The sequence below is a fragment of the Astyanax mexicanus genome, chromosome 20 (assembly GCF_023375975.1).
Source record: "Astyanax mexicanus isolate ESR-SI-001 chromosome 20, AstMex3_surface, whole genome shotgun sequence".
Taxonomy (NCBI): Eukaryota; Metazoa; Chordata; class Actinopteri; order Characiformes; family Acestrorhamphidae; genus Astyanax; species Astyanax mexicanus.
Window position 1 is genome coordinate 17,214,326 of NC_064427.1, and position 22,510 is coordinate 17,236,835.

Genomic DNA, 22,510 nt, shown 5'->3' on the forward strand with positions numbered 1-22,510 from the left:
CTAGAGATGAGAGAGACTGAGAACGACAAAAGAGAAAGAGGGGGGAATTGTTAGAAAGAGAAAAAATGTAATAATTGGTGATAGAGAGATAGAGTAAGAGAAAGAAAGAGAGACAGAGAGAGAGCACAGGCAAAACAGAAGGAATGTGAAAGGCTGGTGATGGAGAGAAAGCATCAGTGAAAGAGAGGACGCAAGCTTGAATGATGGAAAGAGAGGGAGAGAGAGAGGGATGAGAGAGTGTAAGAAGAGCAAAGCAAAAAGTGGAACAGCAGAGGAGAAAGTGATAGAGAGAGAAAAAAGTTATTAATTGGTGATAGAGAGATAAAGCGAGAGAAAAGAAAAAGAGAGAGAGGGAGAGAGCACAGGAAAGACAAAACAGAAGGAATGTGAAAGTGATAGGCTGGTGATGGAGTGAAAGAGGGCGTGAGAGTCTGAGTGAGTGAGAGCGAGAGAGTAAAGTGTGTGTGAGAGCGAGTGAGAGAGAGAGAGTGAGTGACTGGGTTTAACAGCACACTGAACTGTACGGAGTGTGTGAAGTGAGTGTGTCCCACGGGCAGAGCTGTTTGCAGCCTGGCACGAGAGGGTGGCGCGAGAGGGTGGTGAGGGGGGCACAAGGGCAAAGGAGCAAGAGAGGAATATTTACACACTTGAGGGACGGAGGTGCAAATGGATGCAGCCTTCAGGCAGCGAGCTTAGAAGACATTTCCTAAGTGACGGCTTTCAGCACTTTAAATATATATGACTGTGTGTGTGTGTGTGTGTGTGTGTGTCGGCATGTGTTTGCTGAGGTGTGTGTATCATTATCACCAATGGAAATCCAATAAACAGACTCAGATTGTTGCTATATTAAACACAACATATGAAAAAAAAAAAAAAAACAGAAACTAAGCCTCTCAGCCATACACTGACATGGCAAAAGTCAAGGGACGGGAATAATATCGGAGCGCCATTACTTCTGCCATATCCCAAAGAAATAACCATAGATAGTTAGAGGTGCTTGTCTGTTTATATGGATATGAAGCAATTTCAGAATATCTCAAGCAGTGTTTCTAACATTGTGGGCAGTGTGCCAAGTCCTGCTGGAAAATGAAATCCGCATCTCCATAAAGGTTATCAGCAGGGCACTGCACTGACTTTAGACTTGATAATAAAACACAGTGGATCAACACCAGCAGATGACATGTCTCTCCAAACAAACCATCACTGATCATCAGTACATTTTACGTTTCATTTGTAAATCAAGGGAGCAAAGTCTGGAGGAAGAGCGACACACAGTCCAAGCTGCTCGAGGTCTAGTGTGAAGTGTCCTCAAACAGTGATGGTTTGGAGATGCGGATTTCATTTTTCAGCAGGACTTGGCACACTGCCCACACTGCCAAAACTACCACTCACTCACTCACTCATTGTCAACCGCTTGATCCGTTAAGGGTCGCGGGGGGGCTGGAGCTTATCCCAGCCGGCAACGGGCGGAAGGCAGGAAACACCCTGAACAGGCTGCCAATCCATCGCAGGCCAAAACTACCAATTGGTCTTATATAATATTTTAATTTTCTGAGACACAAATTCTTCGTTTTTTATTGGCTGTAAGCCATAATCATTTTTACTTTCTATTTTGGGGGTGTTTCCAACAGGAGATTTTGTGAATTTTTTACAATTTAGAAAATAAATGTATTGAAAACCCTGTAGACAAAGAGGGATAATAAGTGTGGTCACTGTAAAAACTGTATAAAATCTATAGACAAAAGTAAAACACCTGCTTATTTGTTGCTTCTACTAAAATTCACAATGCATCCTGATTTAATTGGAGTAACTGTCCGGATAAGGATAGGTTTCATCTATTGTAGATTGTAGATACAGTAAGTTTAAATCTAAGGGGTCTTATTCTATTGGCAGTCCTTATTTACTACAGTAAAATATTTCAAGGTATTTTACTGGTCCTGCAGTGTGTGTGTGTGTGTGTGTGTGTGTGTGCATGGGCATGATATCACTTTATCACTCATTGCTTCAACAGACACACACACACACACACACACACACACAGCATGTTGTCTCTAAGCTAAAGATGCAGATGATTCCATGGCGCTGAGCTCTTTGAGGCTACATGTCTGATAACGGGCACTTTTCCTTCCGCCGCTGATAAAGCATCACACCGGTGGCATTCATTCATTATAGATACAGCTCAGCCTCCGTCCTGCTGCTGCTGCTGCTGCTGCCTTCATTCCCAATTCAGCAACATCATCAACTTTTAAGATGGACATGCTCATCCTCGCGTCATGTTCCATAAACAGGCTCTTCCATGCGTGCGCCATCTTCCTATTATCTGTTATGTTTGTGATGAATCCGCTGCCCGTCAGAAACGCAGACAGATGGGTGTTGTTTCGATTTTTTGGGACACTTCCTTTTTTAATTAATACATTACATGTCCATCCATCCATCCATCTGTCCATCCATCAACTCATCCATCTTTCTTTTTATTCGCTTTTTATAAGGTTGTGTTAGATCCAGAGCAAAGCCAACCGAAAATCATTGGGTGCAAAAGTCCCAATATTGTCCCTATCCAACCCTGTATGTTAAAGCATAAGCAAATGTGTTATATAAAAAATAAAACAATAAATAAATAAAATAAACACACGCTAAATCTGACATTGTAAATTCTAATAATGGGCCACTCACATACAGCGGTTGGAGAATGAAACTGAAACACCTGGTTTTAGAGCACAATAATTTATTGTGGTGACAGACAGTTCTGGTGGAAACAGGAGAGTTGAGGTGCACATTGAATTCTGCCGTGATTTGGGTTCAGCCGTGGTTTTATGTTTTTTGAACACAATCCGGGTTAGCATGCGAACATCCCTTTCAGACAGCTTCCTCTTACAGCGTCCACAGTTAATCCTGTTGGATGTGGTTCGTTCTTCTTGGTGGTATGCTGACATTACCCTGGATACCGTGGCTCTTGATGCATCACAAAGACTTGCTGTCTTGGTCACAGATGCGCCAGCAAGACGTGCACCAACAATTTGTCCTCTTTTGAACTCTGGTATGTCACCCAAAATGTTGTGTGCATTGCAATATTTTGAGCAGAACTGTTCTCTTACCCTGCTAATTGAACCTTCACACTCTGATCTTACTGGTGCAATGTGCAATAATGAAGGTTGAACACCCGGCTGCTCCAATTTAGCCATGAAACCTCCCACACTAAAATGACAGGTGCTTTAGTTTCATTCCAACTGCTGGATGTGTTAATAAAATTTGTACTGTCCATCCCTCCATCCATTAAAAAAAAACGAAATTCATTGGGAGCAAAAGTCCCAATATTGTCCCTATCTAACCTTATATATTTCATCATTTGCAAACCAGAAGGGTTATATGTGCATCAGTGTGAACAGCACACAAAAAACACACTAAATTTCACATTGTAAACTCCAATTTGGACCACTCACATATTTGGTAATGAAATCTGTTCTGTCCATTTCTCCTCAGATGTTAAAACGCTGAGGCCTGACTTGATTAATGCACACTATTCGATTCCATTGCATTTAAAGATCGCATTTCATCGTTTTTAAAATGTTTTGTTGTGTCTCTAGTATAAATGAACACCATGTGAACTGTTTTTGGTGAAAAAAAAGCGTTCAGGTGTTTCTATTTAGCCCTGCTTTAGATCACTGAACTAGTGGTCTCTTAAAAAAAAGACAGGATTTCCGCTCTTGCTCATAAATATTCATACATGCAAACATATCGTCTCTGATTGGCTAACAGCACTGCAGCAGAGAATGCCTACCTGCCTCCCACTCCCCCCCACTGTCAATTTTACAGCGCTAAAACTCAAAGGACAAAATGTTTTCAGAGATACAGCATTAGTTATAAAGATACAGTAGATACAGTACTGAGTGCTCGGTAAAATTAACCCTTAAATTTCGCTAAATGTCAGACTCTCAGCGCTGCTGTCTCCCAGTATTGATAGTGTTTCTTTTAGCTAAACTAAAGCTACTTAACTCTTACCTCAGACTTGGTGATTTGGTTCTTAGTCAGTTTCACCACATCAAAACCCCAGAAAGTACATACACTCTATGTCATAAAATCTGACGTGAACGACGCTCCCTTTGAGTGCTGTTCTGTTGAGTTGTGCTGAATTGTCAAACCGTGCTTCCCCAGTGTATATTTAAGGTCTCAGTAAAACGCAGAATCAACCGGAGATCCGATTAGAAAACTATAGCTAACGAAAGCTAAAAATAGCTTTGTAAACAGAGCTGTAAGGTCCTTCTCAGATCAAGATCGCCTGCGGGTGGTCCTGAGCCGAGGTGGGCGAGGCCTTGAGCCTTTCCTGATCAACTTGTATTTCTGAGGATTTTCATTTTTACTAGCTACTACAGAAAAGAGAGGCTGAGAAACAGTTTCATATGCAGCATAATAAACAACTCAGAGAGACCTGTAGTATTTCACAAAGAACAAGAAAAAGTGGATTTTAGCGGAAGGAGACCATTTTTAAATCCACAGACACAAGTAAAAAGTTAACTGATACTGTACATGATACTGTACTGTGCATTTAATGAAATTGCTGATTGTTGCAGTTGTGGTTGTTCTGTTTGTTGGGAGAATAATAAATATACACCCTGGCTGAGGTTATCCCTAGGGATAACCCCAGTTGTTAGGTGCAAGATTTAATATCTTCCTGTATTAAGTAATTACTTACAGTGTAACGCTGCTTTAAAGTGGACATGAAACATTTCAGTTTGTACAAGTTTTCTAAGGGATTATATATAATGGAATTTATTTGGGGGGGATTTTTATATAAAATGTTTACACACTAAATTATAATATATTTATGTTTGTTACGTTTGGGCTAGTGCACCGCCATTTCGCCCATGCAGCACTGGTGACGTCACGAGGATGGTTGGTTGAAGAGTCCAGGCACATAGCTAGCGGTCACGGTTAAGAAAAAGAGCTTGTTGTTTGTGTAGATTATGGATGAAGACGAAGCTGAACTAGGCTAACGTGGAGCATTTTCCTTAGAGATCTTTCCTCCATAAACCTGAGCAGAAATTTTCAGATGCTTTTCTGAGAGCGACACATTTTGGAGGTGTCTACTCTCTCTCTACGGGAGATCCGTGCAAAACCCTGCAGCCCGTCAACAGCAGGTAACTTACTGCCCTCCATTTAACTAACATTAGCTTCTTTATATACATTCAGCTATTTAACATGTAAAGTCCAGAGTTCATTAAGACTGAATGAAACGTACATGATTTAAGTGGATATTGAAACACCCAGGCGCTGTTTGGTTGATAAACTGTTCAGTTTGGAAGTTAGAAGGCTTGCTGGTAGCTAGCTTCATCTAGTTAGCGTTAGCTAGTTAGCTAGCATTGGATAGCTATGGTAAGATAGCTAGATACGTAGCTAACGCTAGCTATATTATCTTTTAACTGTCAGCTTATCTAGACTTTCGGTACCTCTCGCTGCTCTGCTGGGTGGGCACGTCGTTTGCCTCATTTCTTGCGGCTCACAGCTGCTGCTTTTATAGTACCCTCAGTCGGATGGTCTGTACATCCCAGCTGATCAGTGGAAAAAAGCCTCGGACTTCATCTTATTTTTTCGGACAACGACTAACTTAATGCTCCTGACTCAAAAACCCTCTCCCACACATAGTCCTGGTCTAGAAAGTGCTCGCTCCTAACCCCTAGCATTGCAGCTAACCGGAGGATTCTCGCACTTCAGCGCCGCTAGCCACCCCCGAAAAACAGCTGTCCGCTTAAGAGGTGAGATCTGAAAGTGAAAGTAAATCTTTGTCTCATTCTTTACCCTATAAAAATGTCACTACACCCAGTATTACTACATCCAGGGGCAATACAAAAGTGCCCCCCTTTGCATCGATTCTTGGTTTAGCTTTTATTATCTATTGAGGAACTAAGTTTCTGTAGGCTCATAGTTTATGTTAGTGAGGCGTTCAGGAACAAACCTTGTGACGTCACTTTCAGCGCTGGGACAAGATGGCGCTGCGCTTACTTAAAAAATGACATTTAGATTGCTTATTATTTTAATTCCGTTTCACTGACAGCTGTTAAACATATAAGATTTGTTAGAGTGAAAATACATCTTGTGAATTATACTAAGTACTTGAAGTGTTCCATGTCCACTTTAAATATATTTCGGTAGGACGTTTGTCCCCAAACTTCTGAGGCTCGACGTTTTCTGCTCCATCATGCTGCTCTTTCGTTTTTCCAGGCCCAAGCTGGCAGTTATTTAGCATTCATCTCACTGTAGAGAGCTGTCAGAGTTTAGAGAGTGCTGCACACGCCGAGTGATTCTGCAAGCCTGGTTTTATTAGCAGGTATTAATGCTTAGCCCGGCCGATCCTTACAGACACTTTCATACCCCCTCGTTAGCTTCGGTCTGATCTTCTGCTGTCTGATCACACCATGTATGATCTCCGGTTGGCTCAACTCCACAGACCCCCCGCTGCTCCTCAGATCAGTTATTGCTCGCCCTAGCAAAAAAAAAAAAAAGTAGATTAAAGTATACTAAGCATTATTATGCTATAGTGCACTAAAGTGTTTTCTTGTAGCCACATTATTATTAATCAGTATATTTAAAGAGTGCTAAAATGCTAAAACAGAACACATTTTTTATTTTACTTTAAAGGTATAAAAATAGCATAAAAGTCCTACTTAAATTGTGCAAAGTGTACTAAACTGTACTAAATATTAAATTTAAATATACGTAACATTCATGTATTTAACCCCATATTTTAAAAATGCTTACAGTAAAATTATAATACATTAATACACATTATTACATTAATACACAGTATTACAACTGTATCACTACTATAGTGACCAAGTATATTACAAATGTACTAAGAATTGATGTTAAATATATGTGATCTATATTTACATTAGAGTACAAATATACATGCTTCTTGTTCCTGTCTTTTGTAAGTAGCACTATACTTAGTTGGGTATAAACATATATTGTAATATAATGTGCTACAATTTTAAGCCTGTTAAACATTTACTTTAATATTTTTTTAATTAGTAGTAGTAATTTGATTTACTTTCTAAAAAGTTACACGATACATTGTACTTTAAGTGAACTACTGTAACAGTTGTTTTTTTTTACACACTGCAAAAAAAAATGTAAGAAAGTATATTTGGAAATATGTATTTTAGAAGTATATTGAATTACATTAAACTAAAAGTGTACTTCATAGAAGTATATTTAAATATACTATATTGTACTTTTTACTTTCAAACATTTGATGAAAGCATAATTTTAATGTATTTTTAACATATTTTAACTAAGTACATAAATCTGTTAGTATATTTACAGCATATTAAGACATTTTGCAATATTTTTTTAGGACAATTAAGTATATATTTTTTTCACCAGGGCGGGAAGACGGTGTTAGCCTCCAGCTTGCAGATGTTCTGTAGCATCTGTCAGTCTGTAGTTATAGCCGATCTGCAGCTGCTGGGTCCATTTTGCTGACATTCATAACTCACAGTATGAGTTAGAGCGAGGGGCGGATTAATTCTAATCGATCAGACACTCAGTGACCCGCCCCCTCACGCAGCCCGGACTGCAGCTTTTATGGCAGGTTTACGGCTTCTAGCACCGGATGATATATTCCTATAAATACTCCGCCAGTGTACCATAATATTGTATTCAGATATAGCAATACTTTCATAGCAAAATATACTGACATGACAAATGTCATTGGAGCACAAACTAGTATACCGTCCAATGGAAGCTAAAGAACGCTGCCTTGAACTGTAGATGTGCTCATGGCCATGCATATTGGTGCAGTATTGACAGTTCTTTGGGAAAAAAAGAGTCTCTAAATATATTATATAACCAAATGGGTATTAAGAAATGTGGGTACTACCTTTATAAAGGGTTTATAAATGGTTTACAAATGCCCTTTCTGCGTATGTTCTATAACTGATTATTAATGATTTTTAAGGCATTTACAACCTAATTAGTAACCATTAATAAACTAATTGTAAACCATTTATAAACCCGTTATAAAGGTAGTCTTATTTTAAAGTGGCACCGAAATGTGTTAATCATATTCACATTAATTAGTCTGTAGGTAAAAGTATACATACTAGGGTTTAAAATACTTCTGTAGAAGTTGAAGCTTTTTACACTTTAAATAAAAGTATAATAAAAGTAATGGTTTTAAAACTATAGTATAAGTATAAAAGTGTAAATAATTTAAGAAAAATAAAGCCATTAATAAAAAAAGCTTAGGTGGGGCACCACAAAGGTCCTACCCCTTCCCCAAAACACATTATTCTAAAACAAAATATAACATAATGACTATAATGTTATATTAAAATGTTATTGTTGATATATTTGGCATGCACTAGCCTGTTCCCTGTTTCAACTGCTTATACAGCTCTGGAAAAGAAAATATAGAGAGCACTTCAGTTTCTGAATCAGTTTCTCTGATTTTGCTATTTATAGGTTTATGTTTGAGTAAAATGAACATTGTTGTTTTATTCTATAAACTACAGACAACATTTCTCCCAAATTACAAATAAAAATATTGTCATTTAGAGCATTTATTTACAGAAAATGAGAAATGGCAGAAATAAAAAAAAAAAGATGCAGAGCTTTCAGACCTCAAAGAATAATGCAAAGAAAACAAGTTCATATTCATAAGTTCATACGTTTTAAGAGTTCAGAAATCAATATTTGGTGGAATAATCCTGGTTGGTTTTTAATCACAGTTCTCCTCCACCAGTCTTACACACTGCTTTTGGATAACTTTATGCTGCTTCACTCCTGGTGCAAAAAATCAAGCAGTTCAGTTTGGTGGTTTGATGGCTTGTGATCATTCACCTCCCTTTTGATTATATTCCAGAGGTTTTCAATTTGGTAAAATTAAAGAAACTCAATGAATTCAATTATTTGGATGGGTGAGTGAATGAATGAATACTTTTGGCAGTATAGCATTCATGTTCTCTTTCTTTTTAAATAGTTTAAAAAGTTGCTAACCAGAACTACAGTATGGTTCTACAATATTTTTGCTTCATTATCAGTATTGGATGAAAGAAAAAAGAAAAATTAAAAATCATGTCATGTCTACACTCTTGACATGTCTTCAGAAGCTTCTCCTGAAATTAAATTGTATCTCCACCACCCAGCTCTCCAGAAGGATCAGCCCTCGCCATTTTCATTTCCTCTCAGAGAGCCAGAGAGAAGCCATCACGACTCGCTCTGCAGAGAGAGAGAGAGAGAGAGAGATCTAAAAATGAAAGAAGCTCTATCCTATATCTATTCCTGCTTCTCTTTCAGATGGAGGAGAGGAGGGATGCTGTCGTCTCCAGCCTGGCCAAGTACCTGGGCCCAGAAGCAACCACCTACATCCACTACCAGGAGAAAGTAAGTCCTGAGCTTGACTTGCTTCTGACACGACCCCTGAGTCATCGCCCTGTGCGGCCATGAGCTTGTTTCCGTCCAAAATCGCACCTTGTGTTCTCAGCTTAATTACTCAGGAATCCCTTCACACATAAACATAATCCATATATGGTTAGAAAGTGCAGAAGTCACTCTTTCTAAAAATAGTGATGACATCCCAGTGTGGTAAAGATAAATCTACAAGAAACCCATTGAGAAAATCACCTAAAAAAGTGAGATCTTCTTCCCCAACCAATATTATTTACCTTTAGTGCTTCAAACATATTTATATGATGTTTCAAACCAAATAATATCAGTAAATGACTCAAAAGTGTCCACAGAAAAAGTGTGAAACTACCTGCTTTACTCAAACTAAAGCTAGGTATGGTGTGCGCACTACTTTATATAGTTTGTAGTCATTTTACTTCCATATTTTTACCAAGTAGTTATTTTGCACTAAACTACATTTTTATTTATTTAGCGTAAAAAGTTTACATTTTTGTATATAGTTTTCTTTGTGTGTCCTGATTAAAATACTGAAAGGCATAGGCTGCTCTGAGTCTCAGGTTTTTAGTATCTACATGTATCCTAGAGGTGTGATTATCAAGAAAAAAACGAAAAGTCCGCCTGATGATGTTTCTTACTTTGTCAAAATAATAATTAATAAGCCATGTAATGAACTGTTATCATCAATATTCTTATGTTTTCAACCCATAAACACTCTGGTCTAACCATTTTTGAAAAGAAATCTTAGGTGTGAATATATTTAAAGTCTATACATTCAAAAATAAGTGAAAAAAAACAGGCGCTTGGTAAAATTTAGATCAGTTCGAGGTAAATATAACAATTCTGCTTCCTTTTACATTTTAAATGATTATATTTTTGAGCAGCTGTATGTCTTCTGGAGTAAAAGAGATGATCTGAAAGAGGAACTGACAAAAAACGAATAAAAACACACCAAAACCAAAAGGTTAATTATGGCGGCTTTATGATAATTGCTAGGCTGCAGTGCAGGGCGTATAGGGGGGTGGTGGGTTAAGAAAACATGCTAATGTGTCCTGACAAATTCTCGCAGGAACTGTTTGGACAGCAGACTTTAACACTGAATTTAAACTCGTGTGTTTGGACAGGCGACTGTCTGACGATAGTCTCCAGCCGTGGCCGGGCCTGAAGCTACAGCAGTGGTGGCGTTTTTGACAGGAGGTTAGAAGAAGTTAGCTGGCTAGCATGCTCAACAATTCGCTCAAAAGTTTTATAGTAGGTTTCTCTTTCATTTTTAAGGCTTGTAATAAAGAAATAATTAACAAAAGAGTTGTCGAATTGCAGATAACAGTGCTATTCATAAGGAAAATAAACCAAGCTACCAGATATTGACTTACACATTCAGAATTTGTGTGTAACATTCAGCTCTGAAAAAAAATAAATAATAAAAGACCACTTAAAAATGATTAGTTTCTTTGCTTTGCAAGAGGAAGATGGATGATCACAAGCCATCAAACCAAGCTGAACTGCTTGAATTTTTTGCACCAGGAGTAAAGCGTAAAAAAGTTATCCAAAAGCAGTGTGTAAGACTGGTGGAGAAGAACATGATGCGAAGATGCAAGATGTAACTGTGATTAAAAAACAGGGTTATTCCACCAAATATTGATTTCTGAACTCTTAAAACTTTATGAATATGAACTCATTATTTGAGGTCTGAAAGCTCTGTATCTTTTTTTGTTATTTCATTCATTTCTCATTTTCTGCAAATTAATGCTCTAAATGACCATATTTTTATTTGGAATTAGTGAGAAATGTTGTCCATAGTTTATAGAATAAAACAACAATGTTCATTTTAATCAAACATAAACCTATAAATAGCAAAATCAGAGAAACTGATTCAGAAACTGAAGTGGTCTCTTATTTTTTTTTCCAGACCTGTATGTGTAATGCATGCCAGACAAGTTGTAGAGGTTCCTAAAGGTGTGCACCAAAATCGATCCCAATTAGCTGAATGTATATTCTCAAACAAACCCTGCTAATTATGCATCCTACACATTTCAATAAGTGATAGGTCTGGTGATACAACTGGATATATAATATCTGTAGTGTCTGACATGCAAGCCGCATGTGGATGAGCATTGTCTTGTTGGAAAGTACCACACCAGAGCATGCAATCATTTACATTTATGACATTTATCTTACACTCTTATCCAGAATGACTTAATTCAGTCACCCAGACCTGGAATTGAACCCCAGTCTCCCACATGATGTGGTGGCATTACTAGCAGGCGGTGTTGTTATCCACTGCACCACACCACCACAGCAACCAATCAGAAAAAAAGCAAAAAAAAAAGCTAGAACCTTTGGTTGCTGGACCTCATTGAAATAACTTTGGGCTGTTTAGACATGTGACATTGTGACATGTTGGCGTTGACCACAGTGCCTCCACACAAGGCAAAAACAGAATTCCTCACTGAAGATGACCCTCTGTCATCCTGAAAAAGTCGCTCTATGACAGTTTCTATGACTAACCCAACCTTCTACTCACCTTTCCACTCAAGTTTCTCCTCGATTCCTCTTGATTTCTTCTGAGTTCAACTCTTTTTTTTGGACGTGGAGTCTATTTTTTAGGGTATCTTTTGGCGAGGACGCTGTCTGAAGTGTCCCACACGCGCCGAGACGCAGAGGTAGGGCATCTCCACAGGATGTCAGTGACTCACCGGTTGCTTCAGACCAAGCGCCAGTAGCTGCCTGGATGGAATGGAGTTTATGGCCTCTATGGAGTTTAAGAATTCATGACAGGATTCTTAATGCATGACTATGACCATTGAGGTTGGCTCCACGTGAACTCCGCTCCATGAATGTTCTGAAAATTTTAAAACATAGGAAGGCAAAAGAAAGGCAAAGAAAGGCAAAGAAAGGCAAAGAAAGGCAAAGAAAGGCAAAGGAACCCACTTACCATTAGAACTTAGATCGGGCCCAAAATCTGACCTGACCCGGCCAGAGCCTGTGCACTTTCTGCCTGAGCCTGACCCAAACCAACCCAAAAAAAAAGGGTCATTATGAGCCCGAGCCTGATTCGAACCATAAACTGTCTGTTTTCAGGCTGTTTAAATGAGCAAAATCTGTTCATAATGATGTTAATGAACATTGCAACACTGAAGAAGCACAGACCTATTATTTAAAAAAAATGTGCAAGAACAGCTAAACACAGCGCTGCAAATTAAACACGGACACGTGGAGGAGCTGCGTGATTATAACATTCTGACTGGTGCAATTTTTTTAGACAGTTTGATTTGTTACTTACAAGGTTATAGTAGTTTTGAATGTTTCATTATAGTTTAATTTTATTTTGTTTATTTTTTTTCCAAGTCAGTTAGTTTTAATTGTTTTTTAGACTGGGGTTTGCTAGTTTTTATTAGTTTTTTTCACACTGCTGGAGTGGACACAGCGCTTATGAATAAATTAACAAACGCGAAAATGAGAGGTTTTCTATCTGTAATTTCAGTTAGTTTTAGTTAGTTTGGTACCACTTTAAAATAAGACTACATTTATAAAGGGTTTATAAATGGTTTATAAGTTCCTTAATTAATTATTATTGATTAGGTTGTAAATGTTTAAAAACCTTTGATAAACAGTTAAAACACATCAATTGAAAAGACAACAGTGTCAAATCTGTGGTTTTGCTTAGTCATTTAATTTATAGTAAAGAGATAAACATACTGACAAATATATTACTATGACAAGTTTAACGCTAATTGATGAAAAAAACACAGTTTTTGCATTGTCATATATTTATTAACTGCTTATTAATAGGTTTTAAAGTATTTCCAACCAAATTAATAACCAATAATAAACACCTTTATAAACCCTTTATAAGGGTAATCTTGTTTAAAAGTGGTTCTGTTAGATTTATATAAAAAAAAAAAACACACAGTACAGTTCCAGTTAGTTACCATGTTTTTTTTATTACCATTTTTATTAGTTTCAGTTAACAGATGTCAGGTCGGGTTCGGGCAGAGGATCTAAGCTCTACTTCCCATCAACTAAACCCACTTCGGACTGTGTGGTTTTACAGCTCAGTGATGAAGGTTTTACACCGTAAAACACACCCGAATTTAGGTCCACAGCTGCTCCTCAACTTGACCAGATGTCTGGGTTTTTTCCGTGGGTCGGGTTGGTTGAGGGTTGAGACCATTAGCTCACTTCTCCGTGCCGTAAACCTCCGTCTCGGCCTGTCACGGGTACGTCTGCTCCTCATGAATAAGTCAGATAGTGAAATCTCTCGCCGGCGTGAGTTTAACATCTCCAGAACACCAAGCTTGGCTCGGGGAGGAGAACGTCAGGAGTTCGTCACCTCATTCCTGACACCCTACGCTCCCTACGCTTCCACTTCCTGCACAAGAAGTTCTGCCTGTGCTGTCAGGAAGCCACAGAACTCCAGCAGCTTCTTTTTATACACCTCTCTTTCAGTAAAGCTGTGGGAGGAGGGAGGTAAGCACCTTCAAAAGACGCACGGTCACATCCAAAAAGGTGTTCTGCTGTCTGTCGGAGCCAAAACGGCTATTTATTCCCCCCCCTGAAGGAGTTGAGATGCAGGCCTGTGCGTACAGACGGAGACGCGCGAGGTGTAAGTGAGACTGACAGATGGACACATCGGCCTGACACACTCGTCACGGTGCCGATCTGTACCGCAGAGCTTTTTTCCACTTCTTCTTCTTCCTTCTTCAGTGGCGAGAACGGTCGTGCAGCGCTCGCCATTCCAACCAACTGACACACTCGCCTGGAGGAACTCTACGAAAAAGAGAGAAAAAAAGAAAGAAAGAGAGAGAGAGAAAGAGAGGGAGGGAGGGAAAGGCCAGAGTGTCTTTATGCTAGAGACTCGCTAATGCTAATGATCCCCATGTGAACTCTCCATGCAGCTGAGCCGAGACAAGTGATATTAATTAAGGTGTACACATGCTGCCTGTTAACACACACCCTGTATTTGCAAGTTATGAGTTATGTTTATCCGTGACTGGAATGTTATATAATCACTATACAGAAAACTCTTTCAATCTAATGTGTTTTCAGTCTAGTGTTTTCAATCTAATCTAAACAGCAAGGATGTTAATTCAGTAACAATTTACTTGGATGGTCCATTTGGTCAATGGCCTCATTGATGCTCAACTTTCAACATTCAACTAACTTTCAACCAGAGGTGATTGCTCTAGGACTGCAAGGGAAGCTCAGCTTCCCCTAAAATGTCGGAAAAATAAGTGACAGCGCGCTCAACTATTGTTCAGAGTCAGTTTCTTATCACTGATAACGACGCAGCTTTCCTCTCACTCATTCCCGCAGCTTCACAGCGCTGCTTTAAACAGTGCGGACGCTGAGCATCCACAGAGTTCAATAGTGAAGCAAAGAGTGCAGCGAAACGAGATGATTCATTGGATAAATGCTGGGCTTTGTCCCGCCCATCAGACGCTCAGCGTTTCTGGGGGTCTATGGGGCAGTGGGCTGGCCTCGGCTGGCCCGGGCGCTCAGCTTCTGCGTGATGATTGGATGCTCTGTCTGAGAAAAATTGGTGTAAACATCCGTGCTGGGAGCTTTTAATTTTCATTCTGTTCTGAGTTGAACCGGAGACTTTGCTAATCCTTTTAGCGGCATTTTCTTTGTTAAAAACGACTAGCGACAAATCGAGCTTCTATTTCTGGTGTTTTTTTGTAGCTGCTTGTGTTTGGAGACTGACTTCTATCACTATTTCTGACTTCTATCACTCCTTCTGACTTCTATCACTCTTTCTGATTTCTATCGCAGTGTCTGTCCAGCGGGTGCTGCTGAGCCCCTTCACTGCCACAAAACACTAGAAAGCTGCACATAATGTCAGACAGTTTTAATGTTGTGGACCAGATTTTGGTGAAGCCATTTAATAGTCTTCCTTATGAAGAAAAACCTAAACAGCAGGGCAGATCAACTGCTCAGATTAATTTGGTGCAAAAGGTGTACTGAAAAGTAACAGGTCTTTTTCAGGTGTCCTGGTATGAGAAAGTGAGCTGGCAGACAGGAAGTGCTGTAACACATAAACTGTACTGTTGGCCACGCCTCTTGATGAAACCATCTCAGGGAGGGAAGAATTTTCATATAAATAAACTGACACATTTTAAGATGTAGGCCGAAATTGAGCTTCCCCTCCTTGAAAGACTGGCATCCGCCACTGCTTTCAACTGCATGTCTATTAAATGCAATTGAACTGAAAGGTGAAAGTAAATAATTCTTTATTGAATGAATGAATGAATCAATGTTCAACTTATATAGCTTTACAGTTTACACATTTTACACACAACCATTCATACTCAGCACTCCATAATCCACACACCGGTGAGAAGTGACAGCCAATAACGTACAGCATACTCTCAACCGGAAACAACTGTAAACCTGGAGGACTGCATCAGGCACTGCAGCATTTACGCAGGACAGAGTGCCAATTATTACCTGGGCACCCAGTCATACATACATTTATACACACATGCACAAAAACGTACATACGTACAACATACTTACTTACACACTTTACACGTACACATACACATACGTAGAATATACAATTTATCTGATCTCCATGTTTTTGGACTGTGGGAGGAAACCCACGCAGATGAACCCAAACACTTGAACCCAAGACCCCAGTGCTGGGAGGCGAATGTGCTAACCACTATGCCACCATGACGCCCACTGAATGTAACTCTACATCCAAATCAAATCAAACTCTGATCTTAACATTTTAGGATTGTGTTTAAGGTGAGATTTAAAGATTATTATTTAATAGACATGCAGTTGAATATTAGTTAAATGTTAAGCATGAATGAAGCTATAAAATGGACCATCCAAATAAGTGTTACAGTTAATATTAACACTAAGAGCCTAATTTTATCGATCTACAGGCGAGCTGTCAACCACTGTGCACCGTGCAGCTTGATTTAAGACGTGTCAGTGTGTCTTTGCTACCGTAACGATGGGAAAAGTACACCTTTCATGGCTCAAAACCCCTAAAAGGCATTTATTAATTCACTTAATTAATTAATTATGCCTGAGTTTTGGGCGTAACGTGAAATAAACCAATGTGTGTGTGTCACTTGCTTATCATTCCCTTTAAGAGCCAGGTGTGCTCTGACTTTGGCTATTGCTATTCTAACAGCACAGCACTTCTGCACTTCTCAGCAGAGGAAACTGACCTGCTCATTCACATTGTGAGGGTGTGCAAGCAGCTCATTTACAGGAACAGCAATGTAAAGTATTCTGTTTATTGTTGATGTGAAAGTTGGGTTTGTGCACTGCTGTGTGTCCATGTTTTTGTGTAAAAAGCGTAGGTGTAACACTTGTTGGGCATGCTTGAAATGTGATGCGCCAAGATAGCAATAAACATCTGACTGTTGACATCTGTCTAGGTTGTATTCATACAGTGGTGCATCTGTGTTTTATGTTGCCAAGATAGCAAGCGGCTAATGCTAATGCTGCTGCACCTAGCCTTAGTGCTGGAGAAACTCAACCTTAGACAACATTATGGAAATCTAAGCTTACTGTAAATAAACGGAAGTGCTTTACTCACCCAAATAAACAGTTTTTAGGAGAGAAATCTGTGTGTCACTCATTTATCTTTAAAATAAGTTTTTTTTTTTAAATTGCAGTTTTGTTTAATTAAGCGCTTCTCCCAGCTTCACCATTACAAGGAAAAAATATGGTAACTGAGTTTTCTATTCCAGTCTAAATGTTGAATTATTTACTGTCCACACTTTTAAATGGTAGTGAATGCAGCACTTAAACTTCATTTGCATTACATTACATTATTTAAACTTCTGCCTAAAGCAAATAAAGTGCAGCATCTTGAATTAAAGAGTGTGTTCATGGCTGCGGGGTCAGAGTGGCACGCCGGCCGTCTGTGGTTCTGGAGGGCTGACAGCAAACTCGCCCAGAACTTCAGAGCGCTGTCTTCAGACCGGCGGGGCACCGAGCCAAGCCTGGCATTATTACATTATTATACAATAAATATTTAATATAATCAACTTCTCCAAAGAATCTGTACAATATGAGGGAATTAACGTCTGAAGTTAATTTCTCGGGTCTTGGTTTTCAGATTGTGGTGCCAGCATGAATTAACCAACTCACCCAAACACTGAAACACAAACTCATGAAACGTCCAGATGGTTTTCTATACGCCTCGTGTTCGGGGGTTAGGGGTAATTGCCCACTGACTCATTCTGAGACAGATCTCCTGAGCTTCGTGTTGAAATGTTGCACATTTTAGATCTGCTTTAATATTAATTATAAATATGTACATTAAGATGAGACACATGCTTTGTTCTATAAAACAATGCTGTTAATATCTTAAACTGGTAAAAACTGGTTCATCTGGTTAAGATGGTCATGGGCATGAATGACCACACTGGTTGACCAACATCACCAATGCAGATGACCAACATGACCAAGCATGAGCAAAACCAAATGCAACATCCTCTATGCTGGTCAAGAGCTGGATAACCAGCTAGCTTACCAGTACAGAGTATATTTTCATTTAGATAAGCAGATGATCAAAGACCAGCTTTGATCTCATTGAACCATTGGAGTGAACTGTACATGAAAACTCAAATAAAACTGTATAAAATAAAATTTTAGTCACAAATGTACCTCAGCAGTGCAATTGTAGTCATATATGTACTTCAGCAGGGCAATTTTAGTCATGAATTTACCTCAGCCGTGCTATTGTAGTGCTAAATTAACCTTGGGAGTGCACTTTTAGGCAAGGCAAGTTTATTTATACAGCACCTTGCACACACTACAGTCATTCAAAGTGCTTCACAAATTAGAAAATACAGAAAAAAATCAAATAAAATAATAAGAAGAATAAGAATGAGTTTAGTCATATATCTACCTCAGCAGTGCAATTTTAGTCATATATTTACATAAAAAGTTCAAATTTAGCATTTAATTTACCTCAGCAGTGCAATTGTAGTTATATATTTACTTCAGTGGTGCTTTTTAGTGATAAATTAAACTCAGCAGTGCAATTGTAGTCTTAAATTTACCTCAGCAGTGCAATTGTAGTCATACATTTAACTTAGCAGTGCTATTGTAGTTATACATTTACCTCATCAGTGCAATTGTAGTCAAACATTTATCTCAGCAATGCAATTGTAGTCATAAATTTACCTCATCAGTGCAATTTCAGTCATATATTTACCTCAGCAGTGCAATTGTAGTCATAAATTTACCTTAGCAGTGCAATTGTAGTCATATATTTACCCCAGCAATGCTATTGTAGTCCTGATTTTACTTCAGTAGTGCAATTTTAATCATACATTTCCTCAACAGTGCACTTTGTGATAAATTTACCTCAAAAGAGCAATTTATTCTTAACTTTATGCCATCAGTCTAATTTTAGTCATATATTTACCTCAGCAGTGCAATTTTGGTGATACATTTACCTCAGCCGTGCAATTATAGTCCTAATCACCTAATATAAAAAATCACCTCAATGCAATTTTACTCAGAAATTTACCTCAGCATTGTAATTGTAGTAATACATTTATCTCAGTAGTGCAGTAGTAATCATGAATTTACCTCAGCAGTGCAATGTTAGTCCCAAATTTACCTCAGCATTGAACCTCAAGTCTTTAAAATGTGTCATTGTTCTGTATTAATTATTCAGCCTTTTTACTTGTTCAGCTGAACACCAAAAGTGCTTTTTTGGCATTTTTGGCAAAATGATTGTGGTTGCCAAATATATGGTGCATCCCTAAAAAGGCAGAAAAAAAAAACAAATTAATATAATGTTGAATATAACATAAAAAAACGCAATAAATAGCTCCCAAAGACACCCAGTTATTAAACATTTTGCTGTGCTAGTTTAGCATTGCGTTAACATCAACAGCACTAATTCCTACTGATCAAAAGTCCATATATTTTAATATCTCTGTCTAATTAAAAGGGTATTGGTTCTATTTTCAGTGATTCATTTTGTACAAGGTTCCTGAAGCTCCAGTTAGGATTACTTTAATCACAGGCTGATTTGTGAAATATAAAAATGAAATATGATGAGAATCTACCGGCAGTGATGGGAAAGGGGAAGGGAGCAGAGTTAGCAGTTATGCTAATGCTAAGGGAGAACTGTTCTGTGATTTGATCTCTGTGTTATGAAACACAGCATCCCCCCTTCAGAGCTTTCAATCATACAGCAACGAGGGATGCATCAATATACGGAGGATACATACAGAGATATAACATATACAACACATATACAGCATGTATAACACTAAATAATACGTTAAACATATAATAAATCTGCACTTTTCCCTGTGCTGTCACACATAATTTAGTTTTCTTTATGTCTTTTGAAGCGAATAATGTGTAAAAGCACTGAATTTGCTGCCAGTTGCTCTGGGGAACACCTATAATATATGTGTCAGCATATATGCAATGTCAGCCAAGATAAACTGAAATTATTTAAGTTAATAATACTCAGATTATTTAGTTTTCATGCCTTAATTGTAGATTAATGAATTGCTTTGCAATTTATAGGTAAATAAATTAGATTTACATTTATTTTCTTCTTGGTTTCATTTTCATTTCATAAAATGCTATAGAGTAAACATCATGACACTATAGCCTACAACACCTAGGCTAGGTAGATTTTTAGTCATAAATTTACCTCAGCAGTGCAACTTAAGTGGTAAACATACCTCAGCAGTGGAAGTTTAGTCATATATTTACTTCAGCAGTGCAAGTTTAGTCATATATTTACCTCAGCAGTGCAATTTTAGTCATAAATTTATCTCAGCAGTGCAACTGTAGTCATGGATTTACCTCAGCAGTTCAATTTTAGTCATAAATTTACCTTAGCAATGCAATTTTAGTCATAAATTTACCTCAGCAGTGCAAGTTTCGGCACATTTACCTCAGCAGTGCAACTTTAGTCATACATTTACCTCAGCAGTGCAAGTTTAGTCATATACTTACCTCAGCAGTGCAAGTTTCGTCATATATGTACCTGAGCTGTGCAATTTTAGTCATAAATTTACCTTAGCAATGCAATTGTAGTCATATATTTACCTCAGCAGTGCAAATTTAGTTGTAAATTTAACTCAGCAGTGCAAGTTCACTCCTTAATGTACCCCAGCATGTGACTCATGTGACTTTCCCCTTGGTTGGGGTAAAAATCTCAGATACAGGTGCATCTCAAATATGACAATATCATTGAAAAGTTACTTTATTTCAGTAATTCAGTTCAAAATGTGAAACTTATATAAATATATATACATTTTTTATAGATTTTTTCTGTTTTCATTTTTGGTTCTTATCATCAACAATGAAAGAAATAAACACTTAAAATAGATCACTCTGTGTTTAATACATCTATATAATATATGAGTTTCACATTTTTTACTGATTTATTAATGAAATAAAGTAACTTTTTAAAAATTATATTCTAAATTATTTTTTGCGATGCACCTGTATCATTAAAGCCTATTTACCACACTATTATTTAGCCTCAGAACAAAACAAATTGCATTTTTTTGTAAATAGCAAAGCATATATATATATATATATATATATATATATATATATGGTCTGGATCCTTAGATCCCAATTTAAAGACCTCAGAAAGCCACAGAAGAACCAGATTTGGTTTGGTTTCAGCTTTTCTATTTAGTTTGATGATCTCAGTACCAGGCTTCAGATGATGAGTTAGTATAGTATAATAATGCGCAGCTATAAAACACTATTACAGTGTTACGCTGTCTTCATGTTAATATAGACCGTATTTTTAGGAGTAAGCAGTTCGTCAGAGTTTGTTTTCGGTAAAAGTTGGGTCTAAATAATGAAACAGTGCACTTGTATTTTTCGGCGTCGGTCGGCGAGCAGCCCGAACATGATTTGAACAAGTGGTTACGAGAACAGCGAGCGAATATCACATTAAAGCCTCTCTCCGCCTCCAGCTGAGGGAGTGACCTCATCAAATATGCAACGACTTGCCGAGAGATGCACAGGAGGAACCGGTGGGTTTTATGAGATATTGCGGCAGAGCTGGAGGAGATTCATGGTCACCCCGATGCTGTGAGTCTGAATTAAGAAGAATGAGCTGCTGGCGGCTCACTGCCGTTACTGCTGCTACTCCCAGAGACGCAGTTTTAATTCATTTAAATGTGTTTGTATCTAGAATTATGACTTTTTTCCACACGGCTCGTCAAAAGTTTCAGCTTTCTTTATCGCTTTTCAGTAAGTTTGCATTCAGTCTTCATCATTGACCCTTAGAACCCTACGGACGGATTTTACATCCAAAATCGCACCTTGTGTTCTCAGCTTAATTACTCAGGAATCCCATCACACATAAACATAATTCATATATGATTAGAAAGGGTGGAACTTACCTTTCTAAAAATAGTGATGACATCCCAGTGCGGAAAAACATCTACAAGAAACCCATTAAGAAAAACACCTAAAAAAGTGAGATCTCCTTCCCCAACCAATATTATTTACCTTTAGTGCTTCAAACATATTTATATGATGTTTCAAACCAAATAATATCAGTAAATAAAGACTCAAAAGTGTCCACAGAAAAAGTGTGAAACTACCTGCTTTACTCAAACTAAAGCTAGGTATGGTGTGCGCACTACTTGATATAGTTTTTAATCATTTTACTTCCACATTTTTACTAAGTAGTTATTTTGCACTAAACTAATTTTTTATTGATTTAGATTAAAAAGTTTACATTTTTGTATATAGTTTTCTTTGTGTGTCCTGATTAAAATACTGAAAGGCTGCTCTGAGTGTCAGGTTTTTAGTATCTACATGTATCCTAGAGGTGTGATTATCAAGAAAAATAACTCCGCCTGATGCTGTTTCTCCATGTATTTTATCAAAGTAATAATTAATAAGCCATGTATCATCCAACTATCATCAATATTCTTCTTTTATATAAATTTTATTAAAGTTTGTTTACAAGTCAATTTACAAGAAAACAGTACATACAGAAAATTCCAGTCATGTTTCATCATTACATCCTTGTTACATACATCAATAAAAGTGAGAAATAAAATACAGGTTACAGTTTCATACAAAATTCTAAACATTTTAAAATAAAACAAATGTATTTCCAACA

The 22,510-nt window shown here is 37.8% G+C and overlaps 1 protein-coding gene across 1 annotated transcript in view; it reads left to right on the forward strand.

The window, feature by feature from the left end:
• si:ch211-127i16.2 (probable flavin-containing monoamine oxidase A) overlaps positions 1–22,510 on the forward strand; it is a 129,331-nt gene that overhangs the window by 81,421 nt on the left and 25,400 nt on the right. The window contains exon 10 of the mRNA XM_022685306.2: positions 9,295–9,381. Within this exon, the coding sequence (XP_022541027.2) occupies positions 9,295–9,381 (87 nt within the window). The remainder of the gene's footprint in view (positions 1–9,294; positions 9,382–22,510) is intronic.